Source organism: Heteronotia binoei, chromosome 2 (genome assembly GCF_032191835.1).
Source record: "Heteronotia binoei isolate CCM8104 ecotype False Entrance Well chromosome 2, APGP_CSIRO_Hbin_v1, whole genome shotgun sequence".
NCBI classification, from domain to species: Eukaryota; Metazoa; Chordata; class Lepidosauria; order Squamata; family Gekkonidae; genus Heteronotia; species Heteronotia binoei.
This window is the reverse complement of record NC_083224.1, coordinates 65793672-65807865: the sequence shown is the minus strand read 5'-3', so window position 1 is coordinate 65807865 and position 14194 is coordinate 65793672. Positions and strand designations below refer to the sequence as shown.

At 40.0% G+C, this 14194-nt stretch overlaps 1 protein-coding gene across 1 annotated transcript in view; it reads right to left on the bottom strand.

Annotated features, from left to right (window-relative positions):
- The window catches only part of ST7L (suppression of tumorigenicity 7 like), an 82526-nt gene that overhangs the window by 67507 nt on the left and 825 nt on the right, over positions 1–14194 (bottom strand). Inside the window, exons 2-5 of the mRNA XM_060231227.1 lie at positions 9341–9423; positions 7284–7449; positions 6796–6850; positions 105–220 (exon numbers count right to left, since the gene is read on the bottom strand). Of these exons, the coding sequence (XP_060087210.1) occupies positions 105–220; positions 6796–6850; positions 7284–7449; positions 9341–9423 (420 nt within the window). The remainder of the gene's footprint in view (positions 1–104; positions 221–6795; positions 6851–7283; positions 7450–9340; positions 9424–14194) is intronic.

Below are 14194 nucleotides of genomic sequence, written 5' to 3'. Positions count from 1 at the left end.
TTTAAAAATACATTTTGACTTAGGAAATGTAATAGATACACTATTTCCATCCTACAAACACCATCTCGCCTTCATTCTATCTTTAACAGAGGAGAAAAGAATACCTGCATCTGAAGGCCTAAGTGAATCTGTTTCGCATGTAAAAAAAGTCTGATGATCCTGAGCAGACAAATTCATGTCATAGTATGTGAGTGGCTCCTTTCCAGTCACCCATGTATATCTTCAAGAAGAAAACAGAAGGATTTATTGACATATGAAAGCTGAGATGTGCATTTGACTGGAAAATTCAGCCCTATTTGTATGCATAACAAATCTCACTCCAAACAGAGATAGCCAATCATTGTACAGAAGATGGATATTATTATATTCTTCATCCATTGAGGATTGCACAGCCAGCCTTGGGATAAGCATTCACTATAAATGTCGAAGGTGGGTGGACTTTTTGTGGTAGAGATTTGCATTAAGGCCAATAAAACAGAGCTGCACTTACCTGTAACTGTTGTTCATCCATGTCATCTGTACAGACACATGGGGACTGCAGCTGTGCAGGTCAGCTGTGGACATTTTATTTTCTAGCTAAAAGTCTCTGTGAGCACCCACTTTTTTAGCACAAAAGTTCATGTGACAGCTCACAGCAGGAAATGTGTCCTCTGATGAACAAGTTGCCATTTTGCAGATGTTCAGAAGGGGAACTTGCTGATGAAAAGTGGCTGATGATCCCTGTGCCTGGGTAGAATGTGTCTTTACATTGAGAGGACACAACACTCCAGATACGTTGTAGCAGGACCTGATGGTGGCCACCACACATCTGGATATGGACTGGGCTGACGCTGCTCTACCTTTCTTGGGCCCCCAATAACAAATAAATAATGCTTTATCTTTATGAAAAGGCTTGGTTTTTTCTAAATAATATAGGAGAACCCTCCTAACAGGTATGCAGTGCTTTTTCTTCCCATGAAATAGAAGTGGAGACGAAAACAGATAAGACTATTTCTTGTGCAAGATGAAACTTTGAAACTACTTTAGAAAGAAAATCCAGACTTGGATGTACCACAACTTGCTCATTGAGCCCACTCTAAGCCCACTGCTAATTCACTGATGCTCCTGGCTGCAGTAACAGCCACTAAAAACACCTTTCTAGAAAGTAACACAAATGAGTATGAAGCTAAAGGCTTAAGGGGAGGTTTCATAAGACTGGCTAACACCAAGGGTGAAGACCACTGGGGAACAATCCAGGGTGCAGGGTGCATTAGACAGTCCTTTTAACAAGCACTGAGTTAATTTATGCACAAAAACAGTAGTTCCCTGCATCTCCTCATGGAAAGCAGCAATGGCTGCCAAATGGGTCTTTACTTAAGATCCAGTTAGGCCTGTATGTATTCAGTACATACAGAATTGAAGACACTGGGCAGGTAAAGCGGCATACCCCTTTAGTAGCAGCCCAGGACTCAAAACGAGACCACTTCCTGTTGTAGGAGTATCTATTGGAAGGTTTATGGGCCTAATCCAGAACACCTTGGGAGAAGGAATGACCTAGGACTGTATCCTCCATGCTGTTAAATGCAGCTTTTTGTGATGTAGTAGCAGGCTGTGTGTCAGTAGGTCCAGAATGAGGGGAAAATTTATGTAGGCGTAAGAGTTCCAAGAACCAAATCTGGCAAGGCCAGAATGCCATTTGTCCAGTCTGCTATCATTTTCCCTATGACCCTGTTCAAAATGGGAAAGGGGGAAAATGCATGAACAATAGCACCTGACCACAGGATCTAGAATGCAACCCATAGTGAAATTGGGTTGCTGTCCACTAGAGAGAAGAACTCTAGTGCCTTTCTGGACTTGGCTACCTGAAAGGTCTACCTGAGGTCCCATATGTTGAAAATATTTATTTATTTATTTATTTTATGACTTCTATCCCGCCCTTCCCAACAAGTGGCTCAGGGTGGCTTACAACACAGGAATCTAACATAAATAGGCGTTAAACATAGAGCACTTAAATTTAAACATTAAACCATTTAAAACATTTAAAGCATTGGGGGCAGCAGACATCCAGTATAACTACACCCTTATGAAATAGTCCCGATTCATAGTTGGTCTGATAGACCCTGCTCAGATTGTCCACCTGTGTGTTTATGGACTCAGCTATATAGATGGCTTTGGGGATGGTCCCAATAATTATAGCTACTTTACATGCAGCAATTACCTCCAAGGAAAGTTTCTGGGAACTTGTGCCTTGTTTTTTGAAGTAATGCACTGTAGCAGTGTTGTCTGTTTGCATCAATACCATTTTGTCCCTTAGAATATCTGAGAAGGAGGTAAGGGCACATTTTACTACACAAAGTTCTAAGACATTAGTATGGGGACAAGTTTGTGTTACAGGCCACCACCCTTGTACTGAAAGACGTTGATAATGGGCACCCAAACCCAACAAGGATGCATCTGTGGTTAGGGTGACTTGAGGGACCCAGCAACTGAATTGCATTCCTGAAGACAAATTAGCGTCATCAAGCCACCGACACAGCAACCTGACGACTACCCTGGGAACAGAAAACCAGCACCTTAGGTGGTATTTATTAGGGTTACATCTCTTAAACCAAAACTTGAAAACTTTGCATATGTAGCCTCACTAGTGGAATCACTGTAGTAGTTGAGGCCATTAACATCAGTAATTGCTGGATAGCCTCAACAGATTGGCAATGTTTTTTCTAATGCAGCTGCAGATCATTAAATTAATGCTCTTAGCTCTGTTAGCAGGCAAAAAAGTCCTACCCTAAATGGCATTAAGCGAAGCATCAATAAATTGTATCTGCTGAGAAGGCTCAAATCAGGACTTTTCCCAAATGATCCTTAGACCTAGTCTGTTACATGTGGCAATAATACAGTGAATATGGTCACTTAATAATTCACGACTGTGGACTACAATAAGCCAGTCATCCAGTTATGGGAATACAGATCAGCCCTTCAAATGAAAGTGTACCACCACAATAGCTACGCATTTTGTAAAGATTCTGGGTGCTGTAGCCAGCCCCAAAAGAAGGGAGGTGTGTTGGAACACCAGGGAGCTATGCCTGAAATGTAAGAATGTCCTATGCTTCTTTTCAACTAGGAAGAATCTAGAGTGAAACCACTGGGACTGGGGTCCACCTGGGACCTCTTCCACTGCACCCATGCTAAGGAGCTCTTCCAGATGGATTTTAAATTCTGAGTTGTCAGAAGTGGTCGTGACAATATCCAGGGCTTTTGCCTTTCTAAGCATCTAAGATCTTTCTAAGCAGTGAAGATCTTCACTGGGAGATACCAGGGTCAAGTCATCCATGGTATTGTCAGAGCACTTGTGGAACTGGCATGAGAAGCTGTAGAGCCCTCTTCAGAGTCGTGGAATGGAGACTGAAGGGAACCATCTTGGAATGCCCACTTGGGCTAGGGCCCTGGACCTCTAATATTTAAGGCTGGTGTTCCGCCTATCTTTTAGATAAGATGGGGACATGTAATAAGAATGATGAGGCGATTCTGCTGGTTGCCATGACAAAGGAGGCCTCGATTCCAAAAGAAGTAGCTATCCAGACAGGATACTTGGCTGATTGTCATCTCCATCAGAAAAAGAACCCACTAAGGAGACCAGGTGAGGCAAAGGAGTGCAAAGTGGGGCCTGCATCACCTCTTGGTCAGACTGCTGAACCTTGGGCTGAGCAACACATTCTAATCTATGCATTGTCTCTGTCTTCTCCTTATGCTTTTTCTTATTTTTTTGGCAGGAGACTCAGACTGAGATGGAGCCTTAGTAGAAGCTTCTGACAGTGACCGTGGACATTTTGATTTTGTCTCTGGGACAGTTGAGGTGGCCTTCTTTGGAGAAAGCAGAACTGACTTGACAGTTGGACCCACAGGAACTGAGCAGACCAAAGTGGATCTAGATCTCTGTTTGGCAGTTGAATCTGGGGAAAGTAGATCTGAGACTGTCAATCCCAAGGTAAGAATCATCTTCGATAGAACTGAAGAGGATAGTGCCTTCTCCCACAACACAGCCTTAAGTCTGGTTTCTCTGTTCAATCTGGCCTTTGGAGTAAATGGTCGGCAAATCTGGCAAGCTCCAACATTATGAGCTTCACCCAAGCACTGGTGACAGTATTCATGTTTGTCATTGTGCATCATTTTTTTTCAGCATTTGGAACTCTTTTGAATAGTGCCTTGGATGCCATTGTGACAGAACACAAGCACAAATTTGTTACAGTGCATTTGCCTTCCTTAACTGAAAATAGCTCTTTGAAGGAAAAAGAATGAGATTAATCTTCACTATAAATGAAAAAGCAATGAAGCACACTAGAAAAGCTTCCTATCCTCGCAGCAGTGAAAATAGAACCGAGGAAAAGGGGCAGGCCACCACTGAAGCATGTAAAGTCTTTGGCACGAATCCTGCTCATGTGCCAGCTCTGAAAGGGGTGGAGCACCCCCATTTTGGAGCTTTTAGCTAGAAAACAAAATGTCTATGGCCAGCTTGTGCAGGCGCAGTCCCAATATGGGACTGCACAGGAAGATGGAAGATGAATGGTTATCTAGCAATATAGGGAATGTTTATTAAATTTGCAGATATTACTAAATTGGGAGGGGTAGCAAATATGGTAGAAGACAGAGTCAGGATACAGGATGATCATGACAGGCTGGAAAACTGGGCTAAAACAAATAAAATGAATTTTAATGGGGATAAATGTAAAGTTTTGCATTTAGGTAGGGGAATCAATTGCATAATTATAGGATAGGGGAGACTTGTCTTGGCAATAGTATGTGTGAAATGGATCTATAGGTCTTAGTGGACCATATGCTGAACATGAGTCAGCAGTGTGATATGGTAGCTAAAATGCAAATATGATTTTGGGCTATATTAACAGAAGTATAGTGTCCAGGTCATGCAAAGTGATAGTATCTGCTCTGATTAGACCTCACCTAGAATATTGTGTTGTTTTGGGCACCACAATTTAAGGAGGATATAGACAAGCTGGAACATGTCCAGAGGAGAACAACAGAAACGATGAGGGGTCTAGAGACCAAGTCCTATGATCAAAGACTGAAGGAGCTGGGTATGTTAAGCCTGAAGAGGAGACGACTGAGAGATGATATGATAACCATATTCAAGGACTTGAAGGTCTGTCACACAGAGGATGGTGTGGAGTTGTTTTCTGTTTCCACAGAAGGCTGAACCAGAACCAATGAATTAAAATGAAATCAAAAAACTTTTTGGCTAAACATTAGGAAGAGCTTCCTGACAGAGCAGTTCCTCTATGGAACAGGCTTCCTCAGGAAGTGGTGGGCTCTCATTCTTTGAAGGTTTTTAAACAGAGGCTAGATCAGGGTTGTCAAATGTCCAGCCCACAGACCAGAACCTGTCCACCCAGGGCTTTAATTAGGCCCACAGGGCTCTTTTCTCCCCTCTTCCCCTTCCCATTCTTACCCTTTGAAGCTCCAAGGCTGCCAAAGTCAATCTGAGTAGACCTGGGGGCAGGGGAAGAAGCTTGCAATGCCCAGCCATTTCATGTTTTCCTAAGCCCAGAACATTTAAAATTTTTACATTTTTATATTTTTAGTTTCTGTTGTGATCCTTGTGCTTTTTCTTGATGTTTTTTTTTAAACTGCATTGCCAAATCCCACTATTCCACCACCTTTCCATTTTAACAAAACATTGGAAGAGTTTTAAGCATGTTTGTATTTTAAGTAAAAAAAAAAATTATCTTTGTGTTTCTCAGCATTCTTTATAAAGCTTCTGTCTCTACTGCCTGGCATTACATTTTGTGATGCACATGGCCTGGCCCCACAAAGTCCCATTTATGTCAGATTCGACCCTCATAACAAATGAGCTTGACATGCTTAAATTAGATGGCCATCTGACAGCAATGCTGATTCTATGAATTAAGCAGATCATGAGAAGGAGGGCAGGATGCGCTGCATCAGTGCTTAGTTTTCATAGCCCTTTCCTACATGCCCAGGGAAATGCTGATTGCCACTTTGGGGTCAGGAAGCAATTTTTCTCCAGGCCAATTTGGCCAGGGATCCTGGAGGGTTGGCTTTTTTTGCCATCTTCTGAGCATGGAACAGGGGTCACTTGGGGTGGGGGGAAAGTAGTTGTGAATTTCCTGCATTGTTAGGGGTTGGGCTAGATGACCCCAAAGATCCCTCCCAATTCTATGATTCCATGATTACTGTCTTCAGAGTTAAAAACTGAAAAATTTGCTATATACAGTACAACATGAATTTCAGGAAGACAAAAGAAACAGTCTTGAAGAAATGCTCTAAATCAGTGGTCCCCAACTTTTTTTTGAGCCTGCAGGCACCTTTCAAATTCTGATACAGGGTAGTGGGAGCAATCACAAAATGACTGCCGCAGCAGGAAGAGACAACCACAAATTGGCTGCCGCAGGAGGCAAAGCTAAGCACAAAATGTCAGGGAATGACAGCCAATTCCAAAAAGAAGGTCTGCTGGGAAAAACCTATCCACACCTACTTCTAAAAACACTTGGTGTACACCAGAAAAGGTATCAATGGGCACCATGTTGGGAACCCCTGTCCTAGCTCATAACCATCTTTAAAAATAAAGAATTTTCAGTATGAGGCACATGAACCAGCAATAAGCCAGATAAGTGTACATGCCAGTTAACATGATCACTGAATGCAGCCATGGCCTTTGGATTCCTATCCCTTCATACGAACTAAATTCCAATACTTTGTTTTGTATTAATGCACTAAAATCTTGACGCCTTTGTCACCATCCTTCATTTTACAAATGGAAAAAATTCTAAAAGTGAAGAATACCTGCTATATTCTGCTCCTCTGAACAGATTGAGGGGGTTTCTCCATACTTTGCACTCTGTAAAAAAGCAACAGTGCTTCAGTGACTGCTATTATAACTTAATGCACATAGACTTTTACACTAAGGATAAAATATATTATTTCCTATTCTGTAGTTTCAAGTAAGTGGAGTTGTTCTTTCACAGGACAAACACAAACACAGAAATTCTCAGGAAGCCATCATAAAAAAGCATGTAAGAGATTCACATGCAGAAAAGCCATCATGATGACACTAAATCCAATTAATCTGGAACTCACCTTAGTTTTAGAAACCAAGCAGTACTAAACCCCACCTCCAAACTTTCACTCCAATTCAAACTGCTTTGCCAAGTTCCCTTATTTTGACTACTTTTAGAAGAAGAAAAGTCATTCTGTGATATGAAGCATAAAACAGATTTAAAGGCTTAGGATAATCTCGATTAGGATGTTTGCATGAAGTCAGACGCAATCACCTGATAAACTTTGCCTATTTGTCTCACTTTCTCCATTACTGGCAGAGAAACTTGACTGCGGAGAAGTACTGTTCTCTGCTCCTCCAATCAGTGGTCGCAAATGACTCACAGAAACCTGCTCAATGAAAGAAGTGCCATATTTTCTGAAATACCACCATTCAAATATCTGCAAAAAGAAACAGGGGGGGAAATTATCTGCTTATTTGGTGTATAGTCTGCCTTACTTATTGAGACCCCATGTAGATTACAACTAAAACAGTGCATTAAGAACAGTACAAGACCACAGAACCAACAAAATTAAAGCATGCACTAATACAAACAGAAAAGCAACATTACAATGTATAATTAGCAACATGACCAAAAAAACCTACAGCCCAACCTTAAGCAGTGTAACATCCTGCTAAATCCCTTAAAGTAAATGAATTTAGAAAAGTCTGTTTAAGAGTATCCCGGAAGGTTGCCATACTAAGAATCCTTTCCTGGGACAGCTAGATTGCCATGCAGTAGGCATGAAGAGAGAGTGTTGACTCTCAAAGGCTTATACCCAAAAATCTTGTTGGCCTCAAAAGTGCTACTGCATTTGAATCCATCTCTTCCACTGCAGATCAACATGATTACTCTCTGAAACTTGCCTGGGAATAAGTTTAATTGAATAAAATAGGACTTATTTCTGAGGAGACCTAATGAGGTTTGGTTCCTTAGGCTGCGCTGCAACCTTCCTTCTTGGAAATAAGCCTCACTGAGTAAAATGGGAATTAATTCTGAGTCGATATGCTTAGAATTGCTCCTGTAGTTACTTAAAACCCTTACTTAAAAATAGTAGATAGATTAGTTATGGCTTCTTTCCACAAAAATATGACAATTAGTTTGTGAACAACTACAGAAAATAATCTCTCATTTTACTTCAGTAAGCAGGAGTTATGGCAGTAAGAGAACATCTGAGGAGGAGAACAAATATTAAGCGCTAAACAGAGATTCACCTTTCTAGAACTGTTTTTATTTTTACATATTTTAGGAAATGGTAGAGCAATTATTCCAAACAGTACCTTTTTTTTCTGGGCTCAAAACTGCTAGAAATTTGACATTACAGATGTGCCTCAAAACCCTTTCCAGACTAGGCTGCTTCTAGAGTGCTGCTAAAAAGGGTATATACCACCACTCTTACGGTTACCCTTTGCAGTTTTACAAGCTTTTAAAAATTGACTTGTAGTAGCTGTAAAACTGTACAGAATGACATCCAGATAAATGGTGACCATATAAACTAAGCTTGTTATTCCTGTTTGGTCCTTGGATCGGTTGAACATATTCATTGTATTGTATGCTAATTTGATGCTCACCCTCTACCTATATGTATGGACTGGTAACTTCCATTTCAATGTATCTGAAGAAGTGTGCATGCACATGAAAACTTATACCATGAATAAAACTTAGTTGGCCTTAAAGGTGCCACAAAACTCAAATTTTGTTCTATCAAAATGTTTGTTCTTTTTTGTATAAGAGCACCACCTACAGTTCAACTGTTGTATCAAAGGTAGCCTTTGATACAAGCCAGTCAAATTAAAAAGCAGATAAAACAAAATATGTTTGTGTAAAGCCACATGTATGTATATATATATGTGTGTGTGTAATAGCCCAGAATCACATGTGTTTGCATCTTTGTAATAGCATTTGAGTGGGGTATTTTGTGAGTATAAACATACACACACAAACGCTATTACAAAGATGCAAACACACGTGATTCTGGGCTAATATATTCCCAGTCATAGCAAAAATAGATTCTTCCCAGGATGAAAAGTTAATTTCAGTTTTCAAAGCAAGCCATCTCTATTCCCAATCAAATTAATCAAGTATCTGACAGCCTGAAAGGCAGGCCAAACATCCTGGCAATGTATTACTGACCATTTTTTGTCCACTGAATATGTGATGCCTGAAGCAAAGTTTTCTTGGACACTTACTGCTAATTTCCTCTTATTGGGATCACTTTAACAGTGTTCCTTGTTCTATAGGATTAACTTAATTGCTTAGATAATGGCAAATAAAGCGAGGAAGTTACTTACAAATATCAAGCCGGATATTAAAGAGGAAGTCCCCGTAAGTGCAACATAGAATTTTGGAGTTAACGTGCTCAAGAAGACAGTCACTGTCAATTAAAAAAAAAGTAGTTTTGTCAATCACTATACTTGCCTCTGCAACACTGACTTTTGCTGTTCTTGCCAGCTGCTCTGGAGCAATGTGGATACTTTGACACTGGACTGGCAAGCACCTTGTAAGAGAACTTGTAAGATAGTGCACCCTTACAGTATCACCATCTGAAATTCAGTGGCCGTTATATAATATGAGGACTATCCCAGTTGTACTTTGCAGAACTCCTTCCCAAGGGAGCCCCACCAGGCTCCATCATTAGTGACTGTAGATAAATAGTTACCATACACCCTTTTTACACTATTTTTAAGGAAAGACCATCACCCTCAAGAACAGGAAGCAGCATGACTCCATGGTAGAGCATGCAGAAAATTTCAGGTTGAATCATGAGTATCTCTATTCAAAAAGATCAGATAGTACATGATGTGAAAGTTGACAACACTGATCAATGGTCTAACTTGATGTAATATTTCAACACTGGGAATTTTGTTTAATAAAAATCAGTTTTGAACACAAAGCTGTAAATTGGTATCATAATAGAAAATGCTCCTCTCTATGTAAGAGAAATTATATGTTGAGCAAAATATTCTACCTCTAGAACAAATCAAGGGATTAAGATTCACTATTATTGAGGGTTAGTTTGTTTTTTAAATAGGCATTATACGGAAGGAACATCAGATCAGAACCATACCAATATACCTCACTAGCAAACCATTTTCAGCATGTAAAGTGTTTTACAGTTCTCATTCATAAATCTGATTTTGCAGAAAGATCCATGATTTGATCCACATAGGCAGAGGAACTCAGATCAGTGCATTATGAGTCTGGAAAAAGCTCAGGTTTAAGAAACTTGCTCTTTATACCTCCACAGTTCTGCTCCCATTTTAAAACTGATTTTATTGTCTTTTTGCATAAAGTACCAGGTTAGCTAGGATGTGGGATATTATGGAGCCATCATCACTCAAGTATGAACCCTCCTAAGGACCCAGGTTTTTTTTAATGAGGGTCTGAATTTTCAGGAAAAAAAATTGTCTGAAGCAGCGATAGGCAAACAAGAAAAGATCTGTGTGCTGATGTTCTGTACTGTACAGTCACTCAAACATGTAACAAGCCTTAACTATTGCAACATACTCTTCACAAACCTACCCTTCATGGAAGTTCAGAGGCAGCAGGGAGGAAACTATCCACAGGCAGAAATCACTCATTACATGGATTAAGGGTATGACTAGAAAACCAGTGGAACTCAAAATACTGATTCTGAATACAGTTCCCAAATAGCATGGGCATCACTACCTTCCCTATCTTGAAAGCTGACAAAGAGTACTGGACAAGATCAGCAGTGCCAGCATGCAAACACATTTCGTTGGGGATGGTCCCTTATTATTTTGCCACTAATACTGCATCTGCTACCACTATCAGGAGGGCATCAGCTGCTAAGACTGTGGAAAGGCCAGAATCAATAATCCATCTTTCATATTTTCTAAAGATTGTCATTGCTCTTTTCACTGTAGAATTCTATATTTTTTTTACTAAGGAAATGATAGAGAACACAGCTACCAACAACACAGCTGCCCTGAGCCACTCGTGGGAAGGGCGGGATATAAATCCCGGAATAAATAAATAAATAAATAAGAAAGTAATATAAAATGCCTGTTCCTGAATGCACAAAGCCATAACTTCATTAAGAAATGCTGCAGAATCTCATGGTTTACATTTCTTTTAGTGGTAAATGATAAGTAAAGAGGGGTCTATGTTTTGCTCCATGTAGAACAAGTAAAAAAAGCATAGTTATTCTCCATAATACTGCAGAAACAACTGGAATAAAAATGTAAAAATTTCAGTATTCTAACTGTGTGTAAGTTTGTGTTTAACAAGTTTTTGGCTTCTTTTACTTTTTAGGGGTATGGCTTTTTGCAGTATTATGTCACTGTGCACAGTGTCAAACATACAGGGCTCAAATTCATCCCCTGTACAACCTCTTTTTCCTCCTTTGTTTTCCAGGGCTGCTACTGTAGTTCAAGTTCAAGTTTATTTATATCCCGCCCTTCCCACCGAAGTGGCTCAGGGCGGCTCACAACACATAAAAATCTAACATAATTTGAATTTAAAATATCTTACACAGTTAAAATAGTAGAATAATAAAACATATAAAACATATAACGGCGGTCTATCAGAACTACACTCAGCTTCTAATGCCAGTTAATTATAAGCCAGCCGGAAGAGGGCTGTCTTACTGTAGCCACATCATAGCTTGCTTTTTTCCCCAGCTTCCTCAGTGGCCTTAGCTTACTGCTTACTGTCTCTTGCCTTCCTCCCCCATCTCTCACACACACACTCAGTCTGCGGCTGCTTCCTGCTTCATGCAGGAGAAATATGAAGACAAGCCTCTCTCACTTTTTCTCTCACAGGCACACAAGAGAGCTTTGTGGCTGCTTCGTCTCGCTCACTCGCGCACACACACACACAAATTCTAGATTCTGCTTCCTTCTCCAGGGCTGCCCCTCCTCTTTTGAAGAGAAAGGGAGGAGGAGGAAACAAGTTGGGGTCCCACGGCAGCTTCAAGACAAACAAAGTTTTATAACAGGTATAAGTTTTATGTGCAAGCACACTTCTTCTTTGGAATTAGGGAGGGTAGACCAATAGGTAGGTGGGTGGGTGGATTCTTCTGACAAGCACAATATACATTGAGGAAATTATTTTGGCTTATTCTGAAAAGTTTTTTTTTAAAAAAAGATTGGATTTCTCTGTTCCTATCTGGATTTATTTTCTTTCAAAAAGACCCTGATTAGGAATTAGAATACCTGGATAGGTCCTTTTATCTTGGAGAGTAGAGTGGTTTCAGATACCAAAAGAGAATACCACACATTGGTAAGGAGACAGGAAAACTACCTCTCCAGTCCAAGAGGATGCATTGTCTTGGGCTTCATTATTGACTGCAGTTCAGCAGTCTCTCTAAATTTCCTTTGAAGCTGTTTTGTAAAAACACTACTACTCTTAGGTTAGCAAGCAACTGTGATTTCTTAGGTTAGCAACTTGTGATTTCTAATGTCAGACATGTCTATTTATTCTTTGAATCCTCCTGGACTGAATCTTCCTGGATGGAATTGAGACCTAGGTTTCCTGTCTCTTTATCTACACACCTACTATATCTTTGCAAATCACACCTAATCCAATCAAGCCTGTTATCGTCATTCAGCTGCTATTGCCATTTTGACATCTGAACTCACCAACAAAGGGACATTTATGTCAGACCTGGCCCTCATAACAAATTAATTCAACAGCTCTGCCTTAGGGGTTGCCTGCAAGCTGGGTTGTTGTTGTTTTTTCCTGTATAGCAACAGTTTCCATCTAGGAGCAATACAATACCAGAAGTGGTTTGAATTTAGGTGCAATTTTAAACATACTTAGTAGGAAATAAACCCCACTGAACTCAGTGGGATTTACTTCTGAATAAACACGCTTAGTATTTACTCTTAAATCTAAATTAAACTGTGTAGACCCCCTAATGCGATTTACTAATCAATCAACAATACATAATTTTGTTTTTGGATTTTGCATATTGACAGTTGCAAGTGATCACAAAATAAAAACACTAAAGAAATTTTATGTGTTCTTCTGTTTGTTGACAACTTGCATTTGGCTGCTCTTGAGGAAATGTCAGCATCACCGCCACAAATGGTTTAATAAGTTTCATGTCACTTTTCCAGGCTTTTGAAACAGCAATTTATTAAGACAGAGAAATATTTAAGACACCCAATGAGACAAAAATAAACACACAACATAAACATTAAGTAGTGTGGGGAATCAAGGGACAAGTAGTCATCATTATATTTAACTTTTAATAGAAATAATAAGCTCTCTAGAGCATGGTGGAACTCAGTGGGACCACATGGCAGATGAGTTAAGAATACTCTTCCCTTTGTTAGCACTGTTAACCAATCAACATACCTACCAGAATCATCAGTAGATCATTAGAGTCTGAGATACCTTATCACAGTGATTGCTAGTATGATTGCAACCCTATGTTCATGTTCTTAGGGCTAGGTGTCATGCACGCAGTGAGGCTTACTTTCCAACAAACATGGATAGAACTGAGCTGGAACAGCAAACCTCTTCCAACAATTACTTTTGGACTAGTAATAGATTAAGAAATTTGCTCATATATAGTTAGCAGCATATGACTACCTCTGTTAAAAACAAAACAGTATTGACATCTCCAAATCAAACCACTGTTTTTTTAATGAAATGATGGATGGATAGAGATATTCTGCAGCTCTCAACTAACATATAAGTCTGTTTTGAAGATATGCAGCACTTCACAGGACATTGAGGGTCGGGTGTCGGATGAGGAGTGATGCTGTCTTCATTTACGGCAGGGGTGGCTAAACTGTGGCTTGGGAGCTACATGTGGCTCTTTCACAACTATTGTGTGGCTTTCAAAGGCCCCGCCTCCATGTTGTGTTGGCTTCTGGAAGGCATTTCTCTCCTTAAATAACTTCACCAAACAAAGCCAGCCAACAGTTTGAAGAATGTGTTTAAAGTTAAAGTTGCTTTTTCCACCTCTCCCTCCCTCCCCATCTTCCTTCCTTTCCTCCCTCCCAGCTCTCAAGCATCTTATGCTTATTCTATGTGGTTCTTCATGAAAAAAAGTTTGGCCACCTCTTTAGGGCTTGCAAGGAGCAACTGATTTGAGACACTTGTTTGTTTTTGAAACTAAGAACAAAAAATTACCCTTAATAAAATATTTTTAAACCCTGTAAGAACTATAT